The sequence below is a fragment of the Cygnus olor genome, chromosome Z (assembly GCF_009769625.2).
Source record: "Cygnus olor isolate bCygOlo1 chromosome Z, bCygOlo1.pri.v2, whole genome shotgun sequence".
Lineage (NCBI taxonomy): Eukaryota > Metazoa > Chordata > Aves > Anseriformes > Anatidae > Cygnus > Cygnus olor.
The window spans coordinates 45,609,711-45,637,590 of NC_049198.1; the positions used below are offsets into that span (position 1 = coordinate 45,609,711).

At 39.4% G+C, this 27,880-nt stretch overlaps 2 protein-coding genes across 4 annotated transcripts in view; one reads left to right on the forward strand and one right to left on the reverse strand.

Annotated features, from left to right (window-relative positions):
- The window catches only part of S1PR3 (sphingosine-1-phosphate receptor 3), a 35,861-nt gene extending 22,075 nt beyond the window's left edge, over window positions 1-13,786 (forward strand). Inside the window, exon 3 of the transcript XR_005815291.1 lies at window positions 13,745-13,786. The gene's annotated coding sequence lies outside the window, so the exon portion shown is untranslated. The remainder of the gene's footprint in view (window positions 1-13,744) is intronic.
- Window positions 1-27,880, reverse strand: part of SHC3 (SHC adaptor protein 3) — a 63,951-nt gene that overhangs the window by 5,158 nt on the left and 30,913 nt on the right. For all 3 annotated transcript variants that reach the window (XM_040541170.1, XM_040541172.1, XM_040541171.1), the window contains 8 exons: window positions 22,227-22,290; window positions 19,500-19,619; window positions 16,214-16,267; window positions 12,041-12,092; window positions 5,635-5,761; window positions 4,381-4,534; window positions 3,272-3,368; window positions 2,151-2,345 (listed from right to left, as the gene is read on the reverse strand). In XM_040541170.1, coding sequence (XP_040397104.1) covers window positions 2,151-2,345; window positions 3,272-3,368; window positions 4,381-4,534; window positions 5,635-5,761; window positions 12,041-12,092; window positions 16,214-16,267; window positions 19,500-19,619; window positions 22,227-22,290 — 863 coding nt within the window. The remainder of the gene's footprint in view (window positions 1-2,150; window positions 2,346-3,271; window positions 3,369-4,380; window positions 4,535-5,634; window positions 5,762-12,040; window positions 12,093-16,213; window positions 16,268-19,499; window positions 19,620-22,226; window positions 22,291-27,880) is intronic.

Sequence of the window (27,880 nt, forward strand, 5' to 3'; positions counted from 1 at the left end):
TTCCTTTATTTTCATGAAAGAAAAAAAAAAAAAAAAAAGACATACAGCTAAGCTTACTGATCTGTCATGTATTAAGACTGAGGAGTGTAATATGTTAAAAACGTGTGTTATACACACAAAGACAGTGATAAAAATCAAGAGTAAATGTTGCCAGGAACTTTTGAAAGGTACTGATTTTATTTCAGTAATGGCCACTGTCAACAGCTGTATTTATGTGCTCTGGTACAGGGCAAAGCTCCCTTTTTGCCTTACCAGTTACGTCAGACAGTTTCATTTAAAATAAATTGCATAATATGGGTACCCAAAGTCATTATAGCCATCCATATCTGGTCTCTCTTCAAGCAACATAATCATTTATCCATTATTATATATTACCAATTATTATATATTCATTATCCATTACTGAGTCTCCAGCCCATGGGTAGGTCTGGAAAGGATCAGTCACTGTTATTACTCGGCTTACTCCTAACCTCAGGCTAGGAAGAGGACTTTGGGACAAAGAGACGGGTTAATACCTTTATTGTGATTTACCTAATTGAAATTAGACCTTGGGAAGTAATCTTTTAAACTTCAGCTGAATCCTGAACTCAGTGTTACTTTCCCTAGAGTGGAATGGGAAGAGGTGTCATTACATATCTCAACAGTCTTACAGAAATAGTAAATAGGTCAGTGTATGTTTCATTATAGGCTCTACTGACCTACCAGATGCTATTTGCACTTTTAGATTTTCATCTGGCCATCTAGCACATATTAAAAAGACATATTGTTCTGTGTCCACTGGTCTTACTAAAGAACATCTGGAGAGCGGTAGTGTGAAGTAATACACGTGCTCAAAGTAGACTGCTCAGAGGCTAGGGGTACATAGCCGTGCTTGTGTGGGGTCACTGAGAAGTTAACTCAGAGGGATAGAATACATACTTTGTTGTCACAGTTTAGATAATTCTTAAATCTAACTTGTATATATGTCTTCACTATGTTGCAGTCGGCACTACTCCACATGTTTAGCTTGACAAGCCACTGACTTTGGGCTAGTTGACATACTTTCTGATAATAGTTTTCCCTTATGATCCAATGGTCAATAAAACCTAATGCAGGGTGCAAGATGAGAAATCAATTTGTCTTATTTTTAGGAAAAGAATGTATATAATATAGAGGTAAGCTTATCCATGTTTTAAGGGCATGGCTGTTAGAAAATACGGTTAACGTCCATCATTTCAGTCAGCAGACTTTTCTCATTTTAGATCTATATTGATAGATAGGTGCACTCTCTAACTTTCCTGCCTCCCCCTTTCTTTCAGTTCAAAATCTTTCTATGCTGTGGAAATAGAGCCATATTGCAGCAAAAACATGCCAGAAAGACAGTTTCATGTAGACTGAAATAACAGAAATGTAGGTATGTTATTTCACAAATAACATGTAGGCACCAACTGCTTTGTCTCACTGCCTTTTAATAATATGAACTAAATTGAATAAATCATGTGTCAGCAATTGAATGGAAGTAAGACGAATAGAACAACAAGGAAGGTTTTCTGTACATCAAATTGCTTTCCCCATACCTTTTGTTAAGTATCTGCTCATGGCTGTAAACATTGTATATGGGTAGCACCAGCATCAAAATTATGACTGATGCTTAAAACTTTATTTGAAGACTATAGCTGTGACACTGATTCCAGGAAAGCTGACTTCAGAGTTAAAATAAATGGCTAGGTAGGGCTGTAGACCTATCCGGAGGAAGAGAGAATTTACTTTTACCTCTCAATTTCCTTGTTGCACAAAGTCAAATGCAGTATGCATTGACTTCCTAGGAACAAGTTCACAGGACAGGCAAGGAGCTAGTTCTCCAGTCAATCACTCATTCACTATCATGCATGACAGGGCTCTCGATTTATTTTCCTTCTGGCACAGTTACCCGTGATGCTATGGATAACATAGACTGCAACTTAACACAGATCTAATACAAATTAGCTTCAGATCTTTGGTTAGCCTTATTTTTATCTCAGTCAGATATGAAACCACCATGAATTCTAAAGCTCACTGTGACTCCACCAGGGATACTAAAATTTCACCTGGAGAATTTTAGAATTATTTTTATACAAAATTAATGCATAAAGTCTCTTGCTAGAAAGGGAGTGAAAAGGAAGGGAACTCACTCATGTCGAACAGATCCTTTCCAGGGCTACTCTCTTTGGTATTATCTGTGTTTCCACTGAAGGTACTTTCAGCATCTGCCTGAAGTGCCAGTAGAGCTTCCATATTCATATGCTGAGTGTTCACGTAAGTTGGCATCTCTGCTGTTGGAGTTACTTGTGATCTCCCTTCCGGCACACTATAAATATCCAGAGATCCTGGAAAATTCAAGAGATGCTGATTATTTTTTTTTCTTTTTTATTTTTTGTCTTTTACATAATAGTGTTGTTAGAATGAACAGATGATATCAAAACCCATCACCACAGGTTTAAAATTCCCTGGAATGGAAGATAGGAAGACAGTAACTGCTGGACCTAATAGAAAAAAAATGCTGACGAAAGTAGTCATAATAGTGTTTCAGTGAATTTTATTTTTAATTATTCAGGAGAAAAGGGATTTTTTGTAAATCAAGACTGTGAGTTTCAAATTAGCTGGGGACTCATTGGGGATGAAATGCAACCAAGTTCCCAAATCAGTGCACATTAACAACAGACAACATATTCTGGCATTTGAAAAGAAACAGTCCGCCCAAGACACCTCAAAGCTGTCACATAAAGGTGGAGGGGGTCAAATTTGATACAGATGTTTTGATGTGGTTTGCTTATAACTCATAAACAGCAAAATGAAAATCATGCAGTATTTGTTATGTGTAGAGCCCAGATTATATGGAGACATGTGCATTGTTCTACATTCCTAAAAAGATTCTGACTTTGTTCCCTACCTTTGGAAAATCCACTGTGCATATCCTAGTGGGTCAGATTTTATGAAAAGACCAAAAGCCTGTCTTTAAATACCATGAACTTTTCAGACAGGTTTTTTCAGACAAGCTAGATAGCTGAATGTTTGGGGCAAATCTGTATATGAAGTGTTCTGCAAAAGATAAGTTTTTATGAAGGTGTGCATTTAATAACTCATCCAGGAATACTTACCAAACACTTTTCACTGATATCAACACCAAAATTCATGACAAAGGGGATCAACAAAGTGCAGGTTATTGACTTAAGTTTTCAAGGCATCAGACATTCATGTGCTTTGCCCACCTAAGACATCCTGCTACATTACAACCCAAAATGGTAAGACTCACCTTGCTTAACAGGCTCATGATGCCAGTCTTCATTGAATTTGTCTCCTAAGTGACGACTTTGGTAATAGATTCGCTCTCTTCCTACTCCTGCTGCAGACTAGAATGGACACGTGTACAAAGAAAATTGCAATTACCATTAAAACACTGATATATTATGAGTGGCTTTGACAATCTCCTTGGTTGTATTCTGTGTACTCCCACTCTTTATTTCCAATTCATTATTGTGTCAGAATATACATCTCAGAAAAACATTTGTGTAGGAATAAGACATTACTGGTGACCTTCATGAAAACTTCCCTCCTTCCTGCTTTTATCAACCCCTGCAATCCCAAATGATACATCATTGCCCTCAGTATGTTTGTCTCCACACAGGCAGCCCTGACAAACTGTGGCTGGGAAAACCATTTCTCAGAAACCACACATGGGATCAGTAGACACCCCAAACACCCTCCAAAACATGAGCTGAAAGACTCACACTGGTACCAGGGAACTCACTTAGATATTGACAGAATTATGTTTTCTTCAGACAAGGCCCCTCTAGATTTAAACAGAGTTGGACTGGATCTCAAAACTCCTCTCAAGTGGTTGTATGGATAGGAGTCAAACCTCTGACAGCAATCCTGGTAGAAATATCCAAGCTGGCTTCAGTTCAATGTGAGATGAAAGACCTACCTAGGAACCTGGCTTAATATCAGTTGCTTCTGAGTTATTAACATAATGAAATGTTAGTAATGACTGTATTAGATTGTTTAAAAGCTTCTCTATAAAATTGTTTCTAGTTTGTGTGCACTCTTAATTCATACTCTCTGAGACAGATATGTTTCTTAAAAATGTTGTAACCCTCAGTGGGTTTATCTTCTTTGAACCTTTTTTTTTTTTTTTTTTTTTTAACACCATGAAGAATTCAACTCCCTTTGCTCTGAACATGCCTAATTTGTTGTCTCCTAGATCTTCAATGCCCATTAAATATGTAACTAGCCACACATCTATGTTCCAAATAAATCCATCTTAAATATATATAAATATTCAAATTATATATATATGTTATATATATGTATATGTAAATTTTGGATCCATCAGCAAGAGGGCAGAGATGCAATTGCACTGACCTGAGCTGTGTCTGCAGCAGTGGGAATCCTTGCTTTGAGTCTGGCATCAATGAAACCACCAGGAGGGGGCATTTTATTTGGGATGTTGTTGTAATAGGGATGTTCTGCTACCTCACTCTCTTCCTCCATCCACGACTCATCAAAACTCTGCACCCTGTAAGAAAGTGAGTACTTGATTTTGTGCCTCACTTGCAAAGCACTTACAAACACTTTCAGCATGTTAAGACTGCCTGTGAGAGGATCACTATAGCATATTATTTTGAAAATTCAGCTACCATCATAGGTCAGGATCATGCAGCAGACACCCTGTTTAGATAAATTTTCTCTAAAGCTCGCTTTGCAATGGATGAAATTCTTTAGTCTGAAAAAAGGATTTTTTTTTACTTAGCTTTAAAGGCCATTAAATAATCCATGAACAAACTCACAGTAGCATTTGTAATATTATTACTTGATTGACTGACTAAGCCCTAAAACATTGTCTTTAACTATGTCTGCTCTATCACCACTGTAAATCTTGAAGAACTTCATGAAGTCATGAGATAGGATCTGTGCTTTCAGTCTACATTTAACAGTCATTTATACCATTCCAAAGCGAGTACAGAATGCTTCCAGATAGAAATAATAGCATTTAATATTCACCATGTGCTCATTTTACCCTTATGTAAGAAGTAGGATTTATTCTAATATTAGTGAGTATATACTGATCCATGATAAAAATAGAGATCACTAAAGGAAACAGAAAGCTATACCACAGCATTTTAAACGTATGCAAGCTAACAAATTTGACATTGTTACTCTAGAGAGCAATGCAGTCAAAGCCTGTCTATGACACATTGCATTCCTAAAACCTTTACCCCAGCTAATACCAGAAGTAGTGAAACATCACTGGTCATTTTGGAAGCCCAGCAACTCTAGCTCACTTCATCTAAATTTACAGAGCTGCTATCACAGTAACAACAATGACAAAATGTGACAAATAATATTAATTTGTGGCCAACCAACACTGCATATTAACCACAATGGAAAACACATAATCGTTTGAGTAATTTCACTGTGCAATCCATATTTAGTCCATTCTTTTAAAATGACTGTGCTCCTCTCAGATTCATTAGGCAAGCCCTCCTTTGCTAATTCAGCAGAAATCTCTTTTTGAAGCATTTAAATCCTGTTCATCTCCAGCAAATTTGTCCATAGCACATTTTATAAAGTAAAAATAAAGGAGATTCTTTATCAGTCTTCTGCAACCATACTCACCTATCGTGGAAAGTAGGTATCTTAGAGGGGCACCTTAAGTATTGCTTAAATCGAAGCTCAAATGCCTGCCCTATGGTGCTGATGACATCCTGGGCAAGGCCATCACAGCATTCCAGTATATGACAAGCTACATGAAAAAGATTGACACATTCAAATCAGTCTTTATATTAGAGTGGGATGCACGGACCTATGACAAAACGCCTACATGTCAGGCATAACTGCCCTATTCATGGTATGCACATTTCAATAAAACCTGAAACAGGCATGATGAATTCCAGACAATGTACTGTAAAGGTTAAATAAAATAGATATCGTGTGTAACTGCAACAGGCAAGAGCTCAAATCAGTTCCACAACATTAATAAGTCCAGAAAGACAGGAAACCCGATAAAATTCACACTTGTTATTAACTGAATGCAATAGGCTATATGAAAATTTTGAGCTCTAAATTGAGCTTATAAATATATTAGTAGACAGCAAAAGCAACAGCAACCTTAACTGCTCCATGCTGTCTTTGTTTTCATTAATTTTATCCCCACTTTAATTTTATTTTAGGTGTGGTGGGATGGCTCCCATGACTGGAGTGTTGGAATGGAAGGATACAGGCTTTTTAGGAAGGACAGGGAGGGAAGATGAGGAGGGGGCATTACCCTCTATGTCAATGAACAGCTGGAACACGTGGAGCTCTACCTTGGGATGGGTGAGGAGCTGACCAAGAGCTTATAAGTTAGGATTATAGAGAAGACAAGGCTAGGTGACATTCTACTGAGAGTCCACTACAGGCCACTTGCCCAGGAAGATTGATCCGATAAGGCTTTCTACAAACAAATAGAAACAGCCTCACTTTCACAAGCTGTGGTCCTCATGGGGGACTTCAACCACCCTGACGTCTGTTGGAGGGACAGAACAGTGGGGCATAGGCAATCCAGGAGGTTCCTGGGGTGTGTTGATGACAACTTCCTTCTCCAAATGATAGAGGTGCCAAGGAGGAGAATGTTATGCTGGACCTAATTCTCACCAACAAGGAGGGGCTGGTAGACAATGTGAAGCTCAAGGGCAGCCTTGGCTGCAGTAACCATGAAATAGTGCAATTCAGGATTCTTAGAGGAGTGAGGAAGGCACAATTCAAGATCACAGCCCTGGACTTTGGGAGAGCAGACTTTGGCCTCTTCAGGGATCTTGGCAGGGATCTGACAGATCTCTTCTTGGTAGAGTTCTGTGTGATAAAGCCCTGGAGGGAAAGGGCCCAACAATGCTGATTATTATTCAAGGATCTCCTCCTCCAAGCTCAAGAATGATTCATCCCAACAAAGAGGAAATCAGGCAAAAATGCCAGGAAGGTTACATGGATGAACAAGGAGCTCCTGAACAAATTCAGGAACAAAAAGGAATATTACAAAGGGTGGAAGCAAAGACGGGTAACTTGGAAGGAATACAAGGAAATTGTCCAAGCAGCCAAGGATCAGGTTCTGGAAAGCTAAAGCCCTATTAGAATTAAATTTGTCCAGGGACATCAAGGGCATCAAGAAATTATTACAAGGTTACCCTCTATAGTCTTTGCTCAACTGTGGCAACTGGGAGGAGTGCCTCAAGACTGCAGGAAAGCAAATGTCACTCCTATCTTAAAAAAAAAAAGCAAGGAGGACAATCCAAGGAACTACAGGCCAGTCAGCCTCACCTCAATCCTTGGGAAAGTGGTGGAACAGCTAAACCTGAAAACCATTTCCAGGCACCTGAAGGACAAGAAAAACAACAGGAGTAGTCAGCATGGATTCACCAAAGAGAAGTGATGCCTGATCAACCTGATAACCTTATATAATGAAATCATCAGCCATCATCAATCATCACCCATGATCCACTATGGACTGGATAAGCAGACAGCGAGGTGGATCAAAAACTGACTGAACAGCCTGGCCCAGAGGGTAGTGATCAGTCATGGAAAGTCTAGTTGGAGAACAATAATGAGCGAAGTACTCCAGGGGTCAAAACTTGGTCCTGTCTTGTTTGACATCTTCATTGTGGATGATGGGATAGAGTGCACCCTCACTAAACTGATGGATGACATGAAACTGGGGGAAGTGGTTGACTCACCAAAGGGTCAATCAACCATTCAGAGGGAGGCTGGAGAGGCTGGCCTGGACAGGTTGGAGAGCTGGGCAATCACCAACTGCATGAAGTTTAACAAGAGCAAGTGCCAGTTCCTGCACCTGGGAAGGGGCAACCCTGGCTATATGTACAGACTGTGGGACAAGATGCTGGAGAGCAGCCCCACAGAGAGGAATCTGGGGGTTTTGGCTGATAGCAAGCTGAATATGGGCCAGCAGTGTGCCCTGGCAGCCAGGAGAGCCAACTGTACCCTGGGGTGCATCAAGCATGGCATTGCTAGTCGGTCAAGGGAAGTGATTGTCCCACTCTACTCTGCGCTGGCGTGGCCTCACCTCGAGTACTGTGTGCAGTTCTGGGCACCACAGTACAAAAAGGATGTGAAACTGTTGGAGAGTGTCCAGAGAAGGGCTACTAAGATAGACCTAAGAAGGGCCTAGAGGGGAAGATGTAGGAGGAGCAGCTGAGGTCACTAGGCCTGTTCAGCCTGGAAAAGAGAAGGCTGAGGGGAGACCTCATCATGGTTTGCAGGTTTTTCATGAGGGGGAGTAGAGGGGCAGGTACTGATCGATCTATTCTCTCTGGTGACCAGCTATAGGACCCAAGGGAAATGAGTCAAGCTGCAACAGGGGAGGATCAGGCTGGATATCAGGAAAAGGTTCTTCACCAAGAGGGTGGTAGTGCACCTGAACAGGCTCCCCAGGGACGTAGTCACAGCACAAGCCTGTCAGAGTTTAAAAAGCGTTTGGACTATGCTCTTGGTCATATGGTCTGAATTTTTGGGTAGACCCATGTGGAGCCAGGAGCTGGACTCGATGATCCTTGTGGGTCCCTTCCAACTCAGGATATTCTATGATTCTGTAAATCTCATGAAGTCCAGTAAGAAATACAGAGTCCTGCACCTGGGGAGGAACAAGCCCAGGCACCAGGACATGGTGGGGGTCACCCAGCTGGAAAGCTGCTCTGCAGCAAATGGTCTGGGGTTGCTGGTGGACACTGAGTTGAAGCTAAGTCAGCCATGTGCCCTTGCTGGTAAGGCTAATGGTATTTTTGGCTGCATTAGGCAAAGTATGGCCATCAGGTCAAGAGAGGTGATCCTTCCCCTCTACTCAGCTGCACCTGGAGTGAGGCTGCACCTGAGTGCTGACCAGTTCTAGGCTCCTCAGTACAAAGGAGACCTAGATGTACTGGAAAAAGTCCAATGTTGGGCTACCAAGATGATGAAGGGACTGGAATACCTTTCCTGTAAGGAGAGGCAGAGAGAGCTGGGACTATTCTGCCTAGAGAAGGGGAGGCATAGTGGAGGTTGTATCAATGCCTATAAATATCTGAGGGAAGAGTGCAAAGAGGATGGAGCCAGGCTGTTTTCTGTGGCACCCAGTGCCAGGACAAGAGGCAATGGGAACAAACTAGCACACAAGAGTTTCTATCTGAATGTCAGGAAACACTTTACTGTGTGGGTGATGGACCACTGGCACAGGTTGTCCAGAGAGGTTCTGGAGTCTCCATCCTTAGAGGTCTTCACAAGCTCCCTGGACATGGTCCTGGGCAACTTGCTCTAGGTGTCCCTACTTGTCCTTGCTTGGACCAGATGACCTCCAGAGGTCCCTTCTAACCTTAACCATTCTGTCATGTTCTGATTATCACCCCAAGTTTCCAAGTTGTTCTCTTCATTTGAGTTCCTGATTTTTTTCAAATTTCAAGCTGAAGGAAGAGCAATAACAAGGATACTTCCTAGATCGCGTACCCTGTTACAGTTGCAGTAATACAAAGGATGCATGTTGAAAGTAGACTTGACAGCCAAAACCAGGACCCTCCACATATTCAGAGACAGAGGATGACATCCCTGGCTAGCAGCAGAATATTTGCTGTTTACACTCTCTGCACCAATGTTGGTGGTGGTGAACAATCAGTCCCAGATAAGGTACAAGCATATCTCCAGGAAAGTGGACCCACAGTAGTTAGGTCAAAGAAAGCTATAATTTTTGCACTCTGTAACTAGAGAGGGAATTTAAAGGGGCTACATTGCTTACTGCTGAACCTGTCTGGAGCTGAAATGAAGCATGAGTCATTAAGTAGTTTCAGTAGGTGACATAATGAGTAGCCTGTTTCCTTGGGTACATGAATGGACTTTCAGCAGGTAGGAGATGTGCTTCTTGTAAAAGGATGAGAACGTCTGGCTCACACAGAGATGATTTCTTGTGTAGGTTACAGCGGAAGACAGACAGCCTACAGCTAGCTAGATCCAGAACATAAAGCATGAAGAGAGCTTTTCCAGCCTTGGGAGTAAATGAGTCTAATAGGAACGTGCAAATTGTAGTACAACATTGGTCCTAGTGTCAATAAGAGCAGCAGTAACACTTGTTGTGAGATACAGAAGTAAAATCAAACTCACTTCTGAAGTGATTTATGGATAACATAAAAGCTGATGGAATGGCCAGTGAGGGTGAAACACAGCAATTTACCCGTGGTAAATTAGACCTTTTGAAAAATGAACTTTAATACTAGGCACATGCGAAGTCACTGATCTGCCACCTCTGAGGTATACAGGCAATTGGGAAAACCTCTTATGGAAAGCTGTAGCTCAGGAGGATGAGAGATCACAGCATGAAAGAATTTCACCTGAGATAACATCGCTGCACAGCAGCAAAAATGGCTAATGAGAAAACCAGCTAATGATTAAGCCAGAAGCAAATAAGAATAGGAAAGTGCAACCTCTGTTATAGATTGTTGAGATTAATATTAGATTACTCCAAACAACAACAGTCATTATCTACATTTTTAAAACAATGCAGAAAAGTTAAAGGAGAAACAAATGATATTAAGGATGCAGGACATGAACTGCAGATGGAGACCTACAGACTTCACTCTCAAGCCTTTCCTAAAAAGTGAGAAATAACTTCATCTAAATGCACCAAAGGAAAACAAGATCAAGCACTTAGATGACTCCTCATTCTAGGATAGACAAGCATAATTAGAAACTGTCAGGCTAAATGTATTCAATTAGATATAAGGTCCATATTCCATGAAACAGTTTCTGCTATAAAATCTATTCACACAGGAACAGAAAACAGGACACAGGGCTCCTCCAGACCCTACAGTCCATGTATCTGGCCTACAGTGCCAGTCCACTACACTGCCACTGAGATCTCTTGCTCTCCAGCTCAGCAGAGCAGTGCTGTAAAACAAGAGCAGGTGGAGAGCTGCTGCACACCGTATAGCCTCCAGCCTGATGCATGAGCCTTTCAAGAGGGAGGCAGATGATGTTGAAACATAATAAGCACCATGAAGAGCTGAACTGTCTCCCTTCCTCCCACTCCACATAAGTTTTCTAGATGTTTCACTAATATTCAAGTACTACTTCTGAGTTAACACTGGCAAGTCTGGACATTCCTGCACATGGCCACAACAGATCATTGAGGTACCTAAGATAACTAAAGGAAACAAACTACCAAAACTATTGAACTAGTCATGCTCACAGCTCGGTGGCAGCTTGGGGTTTGCAGGTTTGAAGTTAAAGTGTCTAAATTCTGCAAAAATCCTGTTGGAAGTGCTTCAGTCTTTTTTTTGGAGTAGTCTTTTATTCTCTATGAATCTATGAATAATAAACAGATTCTCAGGTACATTATACAATATTCTGTGTCTAGCATTAAGACCCATTGATGCTTTCTGCATTACAAACAGGAATGAGTTCTTTATCTATTATTCCACACTGTAATCTACACTTTTATAATGTACTATTATTTTTGAAACTCTGCACTGGATCTCAGTCTTTGAAGACAATCAACAAGAGGTTCTCTACTCCTGACTGATCACTGATAAAGCAGTAGAAACAGGCATCTGCATGAATAAAACTTCAACTGAGAGAAAAAATAAAAAAAAAAGAAAAGATTCAATGAGGAAGAATTTGGCATGTACTTAGACCTAACAGATTCAGGCTCTTAATCAGAGGAGTTAATCAGAGGGCTGCTTAGTTTTTGCATCTTGTTTGAGTGTAGGTATGAGTTAGCTGTTGCCTAGAAGCTTGCAGCCAAGACAGGCAAGCTTTTGATTTAAGAGATGAAGAGAATCCAAGTGATATTTGGAGATGAGCTACAGAAAAGACCTGTTCCAAATTTCAGAACTAACTTGCATATGGCAGCTCCTTATTGCTACACAGTCATTCCATGACTCTGTCAAAGGCAATTTTTTATTGGGCTGCATTTATTTTTTCTTGGGGAAAAAAAAAGAAAGACTAAATTATACCATGAATAATTCATGTTTCTCAAAGGCAAATAAATGCCAGATAGATATTTCTAACTTACCTCTCCGATTAACAGGATCTTTAGCTACATATGCAACATAGTCAGTTGTATCCTGTCAAAAAAAAAAAAAAAAAGATATATTTTAAATGTAAAAAATTCTTGCACAGATTATATCGAATTATCACAGCCGAGAGTGTATGTACTGCTGGGGGCACGGCCCCAGTGTGACATGTTTTACTTTACAGATGTACACTACTTAAAACCTATAAAAACATTTATGGGTTTTAATACTGATCCTATCGCTTTGCTTTCTTCAGACCAAAGCCATTTAAAATCGATTAAACAAATCTAGTAGAATATGGGTCAGGATTAATTTAGAAGGGATTAAAAATTTCAAGTCCTCATCTTTCAAGTACTCAAAGATTTTGGTTCAGAATACAAATTATCAACAGGTTCTGCGGCAGAAAGAGTAGCACTGACATCCCTGTTCCTCAGAAATATTGAGCAATGAGGTTTATTCATGGGTGACAAGCAGGTGTGCTTACATTACTGACTACAATGACATATGGAACAGAGGTGCTCAAGCACTGCTTGGCTGTTGCAAGCAGTCTCCCAGGATGTTCTCCCTCAGCCCATGGGCAGCACCCATCCATCCCCTCTCCCACATACCAGGTAGATTTTCTGACAAGAGCAGGCTCAAATCTTCAGGAATATTTTTTTGCTTGCTCTCCTACCACCCTCACATGATGCACAAGTGGTGCAAACTTTTATCACCATGGAGATGAAACAAAAAGGCCAGTTCACCCAGATAATGTGAGGCTTGCTGGCATATCTGGAAAACGCCAGTGTTCTTTGATACAGTCAGAAAGCCTTGGTTAGATCCAGCATATCTTGACATGCCTGGATAGTCATGTATATCTAAAGCTAATTGAGGTAGAGATTAGATACTAACTGAAGACCATTGACTGTTATGCCAAGATCTAATGTCATAGCAAACACCAGTCTTCAATGAATTAAGACTTTTTTTTTTTTAACTTAGCTCTCCCTAGCGCAAGCACACACACACCCCTACCAAAACAAATCACTGTGCTGCATGTACATGCAATTTCCTTCCTAAGTGGATGATAAGGGAGATGATAAAGCACACTCATGCTTCTGGTGACAGGTTTGTAGCCATATCACATAATGCACTATTGGAAAGCACTCAGACACAGCTGTAATGAGGTTGGTCTGGAGGGAAAAAAAAAAAAAAAAAACAGCAGAGAAGACTACCCTTAGCACTTTGTCTATTAATTTCTTAAGAACCCAGTGACATAGTGTCTGGGCTATGACTTGAGTGGAAGTAATGATGCATATCAACAGCTAAGGTGAAAAGAAAAGTAGCTATGTCTATAATGGTAAATAAAACAGGGCCAAAATAGAAGCCTGAAAGCTGTCCCACAGTTGTTCATGCTGCTTAAATGTTGCTACTCTCCCTTGCTTGCCTGTGCTGTTGTCCTATGCAATGCCCTGAAACTGTCCAAGCGAACAACACATGCTGGGCATCGATCTCACGAGACCACTGGGAGGAAAGAGAGTGGATGCACAGATGCAAATTGCTGTTTGGTTTCATGGCCTTAAAGCAAGCCACCGGTTATTTTATTTACTAGTACAGACATAGCTAATGGATATATTTACGCCTGAGTAAATAATAGATTTATCTCATAGCCCTTCTGGATGTGGGTGCAAGAGACTGTAACCACATATATTTCATTTCATTTACAGCTTTTTCAGACTTGAGCTATGATGAACCACTAAGCACAAGAGGTAAGCGCATTTCACAGTGGCTAAATTGAAAGACTCCCATCAAAAGGGTATGCTTTTGGAGGCATCATCTGGACAGAAACTGAAAAGCTACTGTCCTAAGGGACCCTTCAGAGATCTGCCTCATGAAAACTTAAGAGATCTGACTTCATCTTAACAGGCATCTAGGTTTTGGAACCAGATGTCTTGTCTAGCAGCCTGGAAACAGCCACCTGAAATGACTATGGATTAAAAATATTTGGTGGATCATAAGGAGGGGCTAAGATTGCTAAAGCAGAACCAGAATACAGTCCTAGAAATAAACTAAAAATGATCCTGAAATGGTGTGTAAAAGGATTTGGTAGAGAAATTTTAAGCTCCCATGCACGAATAAAGCCAGAAACTGACTCATGCAAAGGGGAATATTACAAATATATATATATATATGGTACTCAAGCTATTCTCCAAGACTGTGGAACACTTTTCCAGTGGATATATTTTGAGTGATGAAGGCAATTAATGCTTAGGGAGTGGGAGGAAAGTTGCAAAGCTAATTGCTGGCACAAATGTGTGGCAGAAATCCAGAGCAGAAAACTGGATGGGTTGAAAAGTGGGGGCAGTCTTGCTTCTAAATAAACCAAACTTCAAAATTCAGTATAAGGGAGGCATTCCCTTAAGTAGTTTGGGCACAGATCTGGGCTCCTCATGTTTAGCACAGTATGACCTTTCTCCCTAGAAGGAGAAGAGCTTATGGGCTGGGACCCAACTGTGTTTGCAGGATAAGGTGTGGTGATGACAGTCCTCCGCTAAATGGAAATCATTGAGGCCTGATTAAAGTTATGTTCTGATAACCTACAGATAGGTTAATAAAGCAGTGACTTAAGTCACATCCCTAGCATTTGTCCTCTTTCCTGTGCTCTCAGAACAAAGGAACCACCTGCTTCATGAACAAGCTTACCATATACTAGCCTGCTGAGATGAGCCTGCACAGTGTCATTAGATCCTTACACCTACCCTCTCCACCCTCAGAATGAGGTCACCATGCTGTGGTCTTACAGGGAATGCAACTTTACAATTTCACTGTCTCTTACAGGCTCCCTTACACAATGCAATTTGATATCTCTGGTAGCTTGCTGACTCAGTAACGTGATTTTCTCTAAAACATTTGGAAGAGCTTGTTTACTCTAAATCCAATCTCTACTGCTGCTCCTCTCCTCTTCTCTGGTAAATCACTCGATCAGTGGGCAGTGTGCAATGGTGTTTCCAGGACTTAGCATTTGGGATGGCAGATGGGGAGCGAAGAATCTTCTTACGGAGGCAGGGAACTGTGCTAATCACTCCTCTGCCCACTTCAGGAATTGTTCATTTACAGCATCCATTGCAATCTGTTGTATTTCAAAGCTGCTGTTGATCCATTTTTTAATTTTTTTAATTTTTTATTTTTTTTCCCCAGATTATTATGATATGGTGTCCTTTTCCCTTCTGGAACTTAATGGAGTTCAGCAGAGCTATTCTAAGACTGAAGTTTGCCCTTATGTTTACCAAGGATAGTGAAATGAACAGAGGAAGTTCTGTCTGTTTTCAACTTAATAGAGTTGAACTGAGAGAAATAACTCACAAAGCAGGCTATAAATCACCTTGCCTTACTATATGACTGATAAATAACATATAATCATATGACGAAGGAAAAGGCAGACATACAATTAATCTAGGTTTAAAAGCTTTCAAACCTCTAAGGTTATGAGGTAAGCTTTGTCTGTGTTTTTTAATTCTTCCACTTCTTCCTAGGTGAGAAATACTTTTTGAGCACATTTAATATGCCTTCAGATGGACTACTCATAAAAACAGGGAAAAGCATAACAAGCCAGAGTCTGCCCTTTGGTCTAAATGAATCAAATGCGTAGGTGTCTCTGAAAGCTTTGCAAATTTGCAAAGAAAGATCCAGCCTTTTCCCGAAAGTCCTGTCTTCAAACTGCACGTGTGTAATGAATGTACCTGAAGGCAGTATTTAGCACACTCCTTTCATTGTACACTTCAAAACAAGAAGAAAAAAATAAAAAGTACATATATTTCTATAAATATAAATGCAACATACTTGTCTATTACTGCAAAGAAGACTAAATAAAAAAAACAGTCAGGATGAAAATTCACACAATAACCATATAACTATGCTACATTACTCTGAAAAACAGAGCCCTACTTATCAGTTATTATAATGCTCACAACCTTTTGATACTTTTCATTTCAGTCATTCAAAAAGGAGGATTTATGACTGCTTGTCAGTAGTTCCCCTCAAAAAGAGTTTGATGGAAACAATCAAGAAGAATTTATGAAACAAGAAACAGGAGCTATTGTGGTTATATTTTTCTTTCAGTAGGCTACGCAATAAATTTTATCACACAGTCCTCAAAGCAATATCTATGTGGGGGAAAGCTTTAGAGAAATACTTACCGGATCACCTCCAGATGCAAAGGAGATAGATTGCATATGGTGATTTGCTATGATCTGTATGGATCAGAAGAAATAAATGCAAGTCAGTAGGTTTTTCTTACACAGTTTAACCTTTGATTTCTTTTTTTTGGTTCATGCAGGGGTGAAAATCCAAAACCAATATCAAAATAAACTCTGTTTCACCCACAAGGAGTCCAAAGAGTAACATAAGAATATAAAAAAAAAAAAAATTAAAAAAAAGAATGAATATATCCATTCCAATGTTCTTTGAAACCTAGCAGGACACAGTAAAATTGTTAAGTGTGCTTAGAAAGCCAGTAAATCATATAGATTTGTCATACAGTATAAGAAATTTTAATCTGCTAAAGTTCACTTGCTTTATCACTGTTAGTGATGAATGAAGCAAAGGATGCTATTCATCAAAATACTTTTCTGCATATTCAACTTTGATGAAATCAATGAAATCATGCCAAACTGCACACCAGCTGAGGTTCTTAACATTGCTTCCAGCAGCAACCGTGTCATTTTTAAAAGTTGGACTAGATGATCTTAGAGATCTTCTCCAACCTAAACGATTTTAGGATTCTATTTTATGTTTCAAACACAAACATGCTTGCAATATGCAAACAGAATTTTCAATCTAGCTGCAGTCTAGCATTATGGCCAAAATCTCAGCCATATTCCTGGGCTTTGAAATGACTAAATTCAATTTGCTTATGTACAATTTGAACTAATAAGATGTTTCTCTGGGAAGAGATGAATTGTCATGAACCTCTGATACAGGGATAACAGCTCTGCTGCATTGCTATTCTGATATTTAACTTATGATATCTTTTAATAATGAAATCATGTAACAACCAGGAAAGAAAAGGTCATTTGAAAGAAAATTTCACTTTGTTCATTTGACTCATAAAAACCATACCAAATAATTTATCTGCTTTAGGACAGGCCTCTAATTCAGTGATCAGAGCATATGACAGTAGTCATTTGGATCTTGGTTGCTCACTTTAGAGAGGGAACCATACACTTAAAAAAACTGTTCTAGAAAACAAAACGAAAACAAAATTTTAAAAAAGCTGTAAAAATATTGCATGAGTTCTGCTCTTATCCTGAATCCTGAAGACCTGAACCATCCTTCCTGAAAAAGAAAACCACCTGACACGTTTCTCTGAATCACACTGATTCACCAAATCAGACAGAACTGACAGAGAGAGCAACCTGAAGTGCTTGTTTCATGTAAAGAGTACTTCCATTTTAATACTTCTGCTTGTCCACAGCAGTCTCAGAAGATATGGTTAATTTTAAAGTGTTCACTGGAGAACCATCATTCCCTACTCATCAGTGAGGATTTCCTTCTCTTTTTCCCGTATAGAGGAGGTGAACTTAACAACAAAACTGAACTACTGAAGATTTTCTGCACAGTTAATATTGTGCAAATAACCTGTTCATCATCATAATAAATAAATAAAAGATCAGATTACCTCAAAGGTATTTTTTTTTTCAAATTTTAAGGAAATATAAAAGTTTCAAAACTATTGGTTTAATTCAGACTTTTCTTCCTATTCCACAGGTAAATATTTTAGGTTCTTTGGTATTTTTCCCCAATACTGAAATATTGAAACAAAGTATATCAAAGTGTCAATGTCTTGCACTACTTTATGTGAAACAATTCACTAACCTTGGCACATAGTTTTGAAACATCTCACTCTACCCAGGCCTGTACTTTATCCAAACAAACAAAACCAAAATAAAATGTCAGCTTCCATGCATCTCCACTTAGCATGCTCACAAAGATTTTATGCAGGGACACAATCCATTGTTCGCCTGCTAGCCATGGGCAAAAAACAGTCTTTTCTTTCCTTCCAGCTCCTCTGGGAAAAGAAGGCTGTTACAGACATCCAAAACTGCCTTCCTGGGTGAGGCTTCAAAGGGCAAAGCTGCTGGGCTGTGCTTATTTTCAAATCAAATGCTTGGCACAAACAAGAAACAAGAGAGACCACAGCCAGACAGGGGATCTCTGAGAACCAGATGTTTCACAGGCCTGCAGCATCCAGGGCAAGTCCACCTCAAAAAGAATGATGTGTGAGAAAGATAAACAGTTTTGTCAACCCTTGTTTTGTTTTGTTTTCGTTTGTTTTTTAGCTCACTGAAAATTACTTCATCACTCACAGGAAAAAAAAAGAAGAAAAAAAAAAAAAAGAAACAGCAAAGCATCTTCCCTGGGATAATTCAGTTTAACTTAATTTCTACCCTGATGTCAGCTGAAAACAAGGCCACTTCCAGGCTTGCTACTCTTTTGATAGATCTAATAAACATCAAGTTCATATGCTTCTGACTGGGGGCAGCCATCCTTATGAAAAACACTTCTGTGCCTATTCCGTAATAAGGCTCCAAAATACTGCAAGCAGCCATAATGTTGCTCTCACATTCTCAGTGCTCAATGTAGATGATTGAGATGCTTTCCAAATGAGGATAAGAATGAAGACAAATCAATGAAATCATAATAATAAACAGCAAGCCTTTTAACACGGTGTACGTATTCTTTTTTCTTCTTTAATGTTGAGGCTCCTAACTACAGCAAATATTTATTTATTTATTTATTTTTCTCTCTAGCTGTATCTGGGCAGAAAGTTGCACGCAGTATGTGGCTCACAGCAAATAGCACAGCAGTGACTACGCAAGTCCATCTGCTTTCTCTTTATATATACCCTGAGCAAGGATTTTTCTCATCTCATACATCATTTACAATCCACTGCAGTGATTCCCCAAAGCCTGTATATACCTTCAGCACAAAGAAGAAGAAACAGGCTGCCTGAAAAAGACTGCCTTGTCTTTCAAAAAGACTGGCATTTCACTGCACTGCAAAATCCTTGTAGCTGTATTTTTAGCAGTGTCTTAGGAACAGATTGTCCTTTAGGGCTCTAAATTGGAAGGATGAAAATAAAACTGGGGATGTGCATTCAGTCCTTCGGTCACCTACTCCAAACGTATCCCTCTGAACTCTCTGAAAGTTTGTAACTGTATGAAACAAGAACTCCCAGGACCAGAAAATGCCTTTTCGTATTACAGGTCTCTTAAGAGCAAAACCTAAAACATGGCAAGAAGAAAATAATTCATCAAAACTGTTCTGAATACTAGAGCAAACTATGACTCCTAATATGATTTATATTCTTTCGTTCATTTTATAAATATTATTGAGGAATAATACCTTTTGGCAGACAGCAAATAACTGTGCAGTAGGCTCTTCATCAAAAGTCTCACTAATTAACATGGCACTTACACTCACCTGTTTTGTATCAGGAGTCATTAGGTTTAAGCTGGTGGTGGAGATATTCAGCATTATGCTCATTCCTGCAAACTGAAGATTACTTTTTCCCAAGATGCTAGAAAGAACTTTGCTTGGTGGCTGTGAGGGAGAAAAAAAACACATTTTTTGTTCTGTTTATTTGGGACAACCTTCCTTGCAGGCAGGATTAGCTCAAATCTCAAAGGTTCCTAAAAAGTTGCTGACTTTTCAAAGATTGCTTCATTGGAACAGCTGTTTTCCTCTGGAAAAACTACTAATACTGCTAATAATATCTGGACAGGTATACACAACACTTGACCTAGCAAGTTAAGACCTAATAAGACCTATCTTTTTTTGTGGGATGTCAGTCCTATCTTCATCAGGGGACCATGTGACCGGACTAAGATGAATACCATAAGTCAGTATCTTAAAATGACATGTTCTTATTCACAAAAACAACTTAAAATCCTGAAAAAGAGTCTGTTGCTTGCTCTGCATTGATTGCCTGCTCTGCCCCCTTTCTGAATGGGAAGTGGGATTCCTGTGACAGTGGTGGGATGCTCACAAAAAATATGTACAGAGTGATGTTATGCTTGTAGACTTCTCAGCAGTAGGTAAAAGCCCAGGCAGGGTCTAAAACCTCTGTATGTGGGGATAAAACGTACAGCTGAAGATTACTCCTAACTCATAAAATCAGTACAAATGGTGTGAAAACAGAGGAGATGTAATAATATTAATAATTTCTGTAGGTAGGCCATCCATTAGATCCTAGAATGTTTTGTACCAACATGAGTTTCACTGCATATCTTCTGTGCTGCAAGCTGCATGAGAATGAAAGTAAGAGGTTACCTAGGAGGGGCCACAGATCTTACAAACTTCACACCTCTGGCAGCTGGGAGAAACCTTAAAGCCACAAGAGAACGGTAACCACAGCCTGACCGTTAGGTTGCCAGAAATAACAGACCAAGTCCAGTCACCTGCTGTAGGTGTACATGTGAATACTGACGTTGGTAATTAGGGTGTAAAAGCAGAGTTGTGACTGGAGGCAGCATCCTTCTGCCACTGTATTTGTGTTATGGTGCCTGCAAGCTTGGTAAGTTTCTAACAGACTGGCCACTTTTCTGATCCTCTTTAAAGCTTAATTCTTTCTTTTTTTCTTTCATTGATTCAAAACATATTGATTATTTATTACTTGTATGCAACAGTTGTGCTGCACTGTTTTTACTTCACCGTGCTACAGAGCTAGTATTTTCCCTAGCACCTCTTTACAACAAGCTCATTGAGTATTCTTGTTTCTCATCTTTCCTTAAACCCTCATGCTTCCCAGATGATACCTGAGGATCCCCTCTCCAAGAGGGTAAGTGTGAAAAATTGACCTCAAGAACTAAACTTGTAAACCAGTAGTGGCAAAACCATGAAAGTACACACTTTAAAAAAAAAAAAAAAAAAAAAAGATAATTGCCTTCAACATTTAGCTGAAATTCTGTTGCTGGGCAAACTTTCTTCTCAGCCAGTAGGCTTACTTTATAAATAGTATATCTTTTCAGTAACTGTTAAGCACCACTCTTTCTTAAAAGAGTAATACAACAAGGTGTTTCACTAGGCACTTGGGGCTCTGTTTAAACTACTTTTTGAATTATATTTTGCATCACTGAGCATTTCCAATAAAGGTATTTTCCTCTTTCAGGTTTAAAAACAAAGGTCAGAGCATCTAAAAATGACAGTGAGATAAATTTGTTGGGAAAGAGAAGGAAACCACAACTTAATTTCTGAAACAGTTTCCAATTAGGCTGTCATATATGTGGTTGCCTTCTTTTACCAGGGGAAGATTTCCCACTGCGTAAGTGGTGTTTCAGACTCCCCTTTCTGCATGGACTCTGCCCAGATGGCCAGGCGGGGGATAAGCGGGCAGACCTTGTCCTTCACCTTCTCCTTCTGCTCCCAACAACATGCACAAGGGCTGCAATTAATTGCATTCTGTACTCTTTCCCTTAGACTTTGTATTAAATTCCAGCTTTGCTCAGGGGCATGTGGAAGAGCAGGCGGTATAGGGGCTGAGCTGAAGTTTCCTCCACTTCATACCTTCACACCCTAATTCCTACCATACAAATAAGAATAAACACCTGAAAAGAATTGTGTCAAGCCAATAACACTTGGACCTGCCTTCAGGCCACAGAGCATCTGGCTACAAGTGTTTATGGAAAGGGTATGTGAAACAGGGAATCATCAAGTACATTCTCTCTTTTTCCGGAAACCAGCAATTTCCAAACTCTTGATTGTCACCAGTAGAGCTATGCTCCATCAAAAGATCTAATCAGTTTCAAAACAATGTATATTTTTGGCCTCTGAAATAGATGATTTTCACAATTTACTCATACATTTTATGAAAAGGCATTCCCTTTTGTTTGCTTTTAGCCTTTCACCTGCAAATTTACCAAAAACAAACAACCACACACACACACAAAAACAGAGTTTCTACGGTAGGAACATAAAGGCAAGCCACAATGCATTTCCTAGATGTCCTCATACTTCAAGATGTCTATAAAAGACGATTCTAACCAAAAGGGAGAGAGGCAAATAACAGTGGGTGAAAACAGTCAATACTTTAAATGATTAATGATCTGCAATTCTCAAAGCTGCTTTAAACCACCTACCTGCTGTGCCTGGTCTCCTTGGTGTTGAACTAAGAAAATAAAGTCAACTTCACTACAAGAAGAAAAAAAATACCTTTCGTTTCTTGAAGGCTCCTTTGGCGCCAGGCACAGCTTCACAAACACGACTGATTGCTTCCCTGAAGAGACAGAAAGAAAGGTTTATGGTAAGTGAAAGTGAGGGTTTCTTCATCGTACTTCTGAGATGCACTGGAAGAGAAGAGCTCCAGATGGTATTTCTGCTCACAGGTGAAGATAGTTAGTGGGTCGGTTAGCTCTCTTCTCACTATTAAAAGAGGTGCCATTCAGATTTAGGCTACTTTAGTATAAAGCAGAAGGCAGCAAACAGTCAACATTAGTGCAAGGAAGAGTATCTTGAGAGCTACAAAGGATAAAAATGTTTTCTCACACTATTTAAAAGACCTTTCTTCATTGTAAATTAGAAAATTTCTTTGACACCTTCCAGTTCTCTTTTTTGTACCTTATTAAGCCATGAGGAATCTGATCATAAGAAATGTCTTTAACTAGCATTTCTTTACACCTTTTTTTTAAATCTTTCCTATAAAGTAAAGGTTAGTTATTACCATTTTTCTCATTCATGTATTATACACTTTTTCAGTCCCACCTTTTTGGCTTTAGAAAATTTATTCTAAGTATAAAATATTCACAATAATATACACGTTGTATAGAAGACATGACAAGTATGTTTTGATACAAAATTTTAATTGATAAATTGTTCAGTGTGACCTGAATAATTTACTTGTGGCCCTATTTTTACATTGTAAACAAAATGAATGCCTTGAGCATTTTTCTTCAGTTTTCTAATATTGTTTAATTTTTCCCACTGTATCCATGTTGAGCGAAAGAAAAGCATGTTGAAAATGAATATGAATTAGGACAGTAATTATATGCTAGATTTTTTTTTTTTCAAATCATACAGCTACAACAAATATTTTAGATTCTTTCAGTATTGAAAAACTAATTATCTGAACAATCAAGCTGGTCAGTGTTTAAAATGTGCTACTGTGCACACCCAGATATTCCTATGGCAATTAGCTACAATGCTGTAATAGACCTGTCAAATTGTCACTGCACAAAACAGTTGCCCAGAGACCTGCAGAGGTGGCTGTAAACCTCGTTTGTTTTAAATATGAATCAGGAGTAACAGCACACTATTCTTAGACCTAGAACCACATGAATAAATATAGAATGTAAAACAATAAACTATGAACTAAAGAACAGTCAAAATACTCAACACCTCAATACAACCTTGATAAAAATACCTATTATTTTAATTGTGTGTCATATGCAGGATGGTATTTCAACTACTCATTAGGTCAATGCACAGGATCAACAAGTGAGCCAGGAAAGAAATGTCATATATGTTTCAACATTCAATATATAATGGCTCTGCAAATGTCACAGATTTATCCAGGTACAATCAGTAATTACTATATATTTATGCCTGGGGTACCGTTACCTAGGGCAGATACAAGTTCAAATCACCTGTTCACATGCTTTTTTGGGCAGAGAGAGGGAGAGGAACAGGCTTTGCAGCAGGTTTAAAATCCTGTCATTCTGAAGAAGAGCAAGATTTATAGAAACAGATAATCAAAAACCTTTAAGGCACACAATCCTTTCTTCAGGTCTAGAGGAGAGCTTGTTTGATCCAAAGCTTGTCTTTTTCTTTTTTATCTCTCAGCTACATCTGCTCACCTAATAAAATTGTCTCTCACTACAAACCCTGCCTTGCATATATCATCAGACCATCATAGCTATAACATCAATCCATTTCACAGTTCAGTGCTTTTATTTAGTTCCCACATTCACCACTATGTTTCTTTGATCCAAACAAGTATTTTAGTTAAAGTAGCTACTAACTTTTCTTACATACCAGGTAAAAATCATTTTCTTTCAAGAGCGGTTCTTATACATCCTAGAAATACAGCACAGCAATACTCAGACATAGGTTACTTGTGAAAACATTAATTATGAAAAATAAATATCCTTCTTCTCCACCAGGAAAGCTTTTCTTAGAATTAGGCAGAAATGGCAGCCATTATTTTTACAGAAGTATCCTGTCAACCTTCTTACTAAACTAAAACTTGAGGTTTTCTATCTCTCTCCTGCAACCAAACTGAATCCTTCGAAGGCAATGGAGTGAGAAGTCCATGGCTCTCAGCTCACTGATGTCCCTTGGACCCATACCTCATGCTTCCCCAGGTGAGTCTCAGCTTCCCTGACTCAAAATCACTGATATGGAGGCACCACCAGCACTTCATCTTCTTTGTCTCTCCCTCCCATGAGCTCTGTTGTCATCAGTGGTCTGACTAGTGTATTAAGATCCCTCGTAGGTTTTGCCTCTCACAAAAAGGATTTACATTTCAGAGACAAAAGCTGTGCTTGATGAATACATTTGCCCATAACTTCCTTTCTCTTCCTATTTGCCTCCACCGTATTCTATCTCTTGCAGCAACATGGAGCGTGCAGGAGAAAAAGGGAATTTTCTGGTCAGTGCAGTTGACAACAACTGTTCAAAAGCATGTTATTTTTCTAGTGCAGGACTCGGGTTTAAAAGCATATAACTCAATAGACCCACCTGACTCAAGGACCCTGTTAATCAAAACCATCTCTTGAGTACGGGACAGTAAATGAACCAGCTCAAGAGGCTGAAGCCCCAGGCTGGGGGCTGGCAAAGCAGTCTCAATTTCTGTGGTAGAAGTAGGAAAGTACAAAGCAGCTGAAAAGATGGGTGTTGTGGTTTAGCCCGGCTGGCAGCCAAACACCACACAGCCGTTCGCTCACCCTCCCCCCTCCCTCTCCGGGATGGGGGAGAGAAACGGGAAAGTGAAGTCTGTGAGTTGAGATAAAGACAGTTCATTAAGACAGGGAAAATAACAATAATAATAATAATAATAATAATAATAGTATTAATAGTAATAATGTGTACAAAATAAGTGATGCACAATGCAATTGCTCACCACCCGTTGACCGATGCCCAGCCTATCCCCGAGCAGCCGGCCCCCCCCTCCACCCCGGCTAGCCACCCCTATATATTGTTCAGCATGAGGTCAGATGGTATGGAATACCCCTTTGGCCAGTTTGGGTCAGCTGTCCTGGGTCTGTCCCCTCCCAGCTCCTGCTGCATCCCTAGCCTGCTCGCTAGCAGGACAGAGAGAGGCTGAAAAGTCCTTGGCTTGGTGTAAGCACTGCTCTACAACAATTAAAACATCAGCATGTTATCAGCACTCTTCTCATCCTAATCCAAAACATAGCACCCTGCCAGCTACTAGGAGGAAAAATAACTCTGTCCTACCTGAAACCAGGACAATGGGGTACACATCCTCCCACTCAATAACAAACAACTATAGGTTTTCCAGTTACAGGCCTTCCTTTCGGTAAAATACCTTCGTTTTACTGAACTCAGTGTTCCCAAAGTCTGTATGAACACTGGCAGTGGAGGGAAGACCTTGGAAAGGTGAGAGCTCATTGAGATAGATGTCAGGTAAGGCATGTCATCTGAATTAAATTTGACAATTTGTTTAAAAATTCATTTTTTAAAAACTCTGTGAATATTAAATGCATTCAAACAACGGCGGGTTTTGTGTTAACAATGTTTTTGATGAAAATTCTGGGAACTTCGGAACAAGATATTAAAGCAATTCTGCCTAAGCGAGATCAGAGCAGTTTGACAGGAATCCTTTATAGACCTGCAACAAAAGCTGCAGTACTTTTCTGCCTGGGATTTAAGGAGTCTTAAAGTATATGATGAAAACAGGAAGAAAAAGGACAGCTGAGTATCTGCAACTACACAGATATACACTCTTCCTGGGGAAGGTTCCTGGACCTTTCTGTTTATAATATTCTCAATTATCTTTTGGGGATCTTAACACAGACAGAATGGAGATGTGGAAGAAATCCTAAAGGCTTCACTCTACCTTGCATTGCCAGGCAGTACAGAGGAGACATTATCTTTTTTCAGCCGATCAGATTTGCAAATGCCTATGCAGCATAAGTACCTGAGCCACAAACCATACCCAGAAATAGAAACAGCTGCTAGGTTGAAAGTGCAATTATCTGAATTGTGCATGCAAGTGTTTGCCTAACGAATGTAAAAACAAAAGTTCTGGACATATTTGCACAATTAAACAGTTGCATGGACTTTGGAAAAGTAGGATATGACTAGACTAACTTTCTGATAAGAGAATTATTTAACACAGACAAACATTACACCTTTCCATGCCATATTCCGTTTCATTAGCTGGGCAGAGATTGATACCAGTGTAAAGTTATTCTGATCTCTTGTAAAATTAGCTACTGTGCTGTCTTCATGAGGGACCACATACTGAGTTCCAAATCTGTCCAAGAGTATTTTCTGCCTTGCAGATGGTCATACTGTGGAGTCATTTTCTTGGCACAAAACATGTTGTGTATTTTGAATATAAATTCAACATGCAAATATATTGTGAGAAAAATTACCAGTATGCATTTTCTCAGCCTGACTTATTCTACCTTAAATTGACTTGACATCTCTCTGAGAAAGCAAAAAAGACATTTTGCATTTATATTTTTTTCCATTAAAAAGGCAAATGCCCTGATATTTTTCATAGCTTTAGTCATGTTTTACTCTGGCAGTTATATAAAGTAGCCCACTCAGGAAGCTCATATCTGTTCTTCTATGAAACACCGTCACATGAAAATACCCTCCCTTCCTGTGGTTTCAATGATTTTTTTTTGGCTGGGATGTTGGGCTTTATTCTTGCTGTTTTTAATTAATATAATTTAATTGATTAAAAAAACAGAACTCTAAAAGTCATATTTCAGGGAAATGACAGCACATGAAAATTGCACAGATTTTTTTCAACATATTTGGAAAAAGAATAGCAATCTCAAGTATTTAGACTAGGTACTCTGACTAATTTTTTTAGTCTGAAATATTTTGTATGGGTAGACTAAAAAACTACTAATATTCTCTCATTAATATCCTTCAGCATCTGATAGTTCCCAAGTTTTTCTTTGCCACCTCCAAAGGTTAGGACTTCAGAAATTTAAAAATAGACATCAAAAGATGGACTTTTTTAATGTAAGCATGACACATCTTGGAGAGCTATAAAAAAGGCTCCTAGTTATTTCTTAACAGTTTTATATTCCTGCCAATTTTATTTTTTCTTAAATAATTTATAAATCATTACCAAGTGATGTACCAGAATCTGATGAGGAGAAACAATGTCCATGCTAAATATAAAAATAACTTGCTGCTGGAAAACAAAACAAAACAAAAACAAAACCAACACCACACAAAAGCAGAGACAAAATATATATATATATATTTTAAAATCTGTTTAATGATTGAAATATTACTTGTTTGTATGTGAAACAGGCAAAACAAGCGAGTGCTATCTGAAGTAGCACAGGGGACACGCACAGGCTCTGGAGACTAGACCAATACATTGCTGCTTACAGAACCTCAAATGCCGACAGGCAAAGAGACTACCAGTGTAAGGCTGAAAGAGCATCTAAGGAGGGCAGAGCAGAGAGTGCCAGCAGGAAGGGCAGGGTAAGAATGAAGGACAGATACACCTCCCCTGCAGGGAGCCCCCCAAATTGTGGGGCCGGGTCTGGTGCCACTGCCCTGACATGTCGCCTGTCCCAAGTGTGCCAGTGCCGGGAAGCCTGGCTGACGAGGAAGGCCGCGCTGGCAAGCAGGTTGTGGTCAACTGGTGGAGCAAG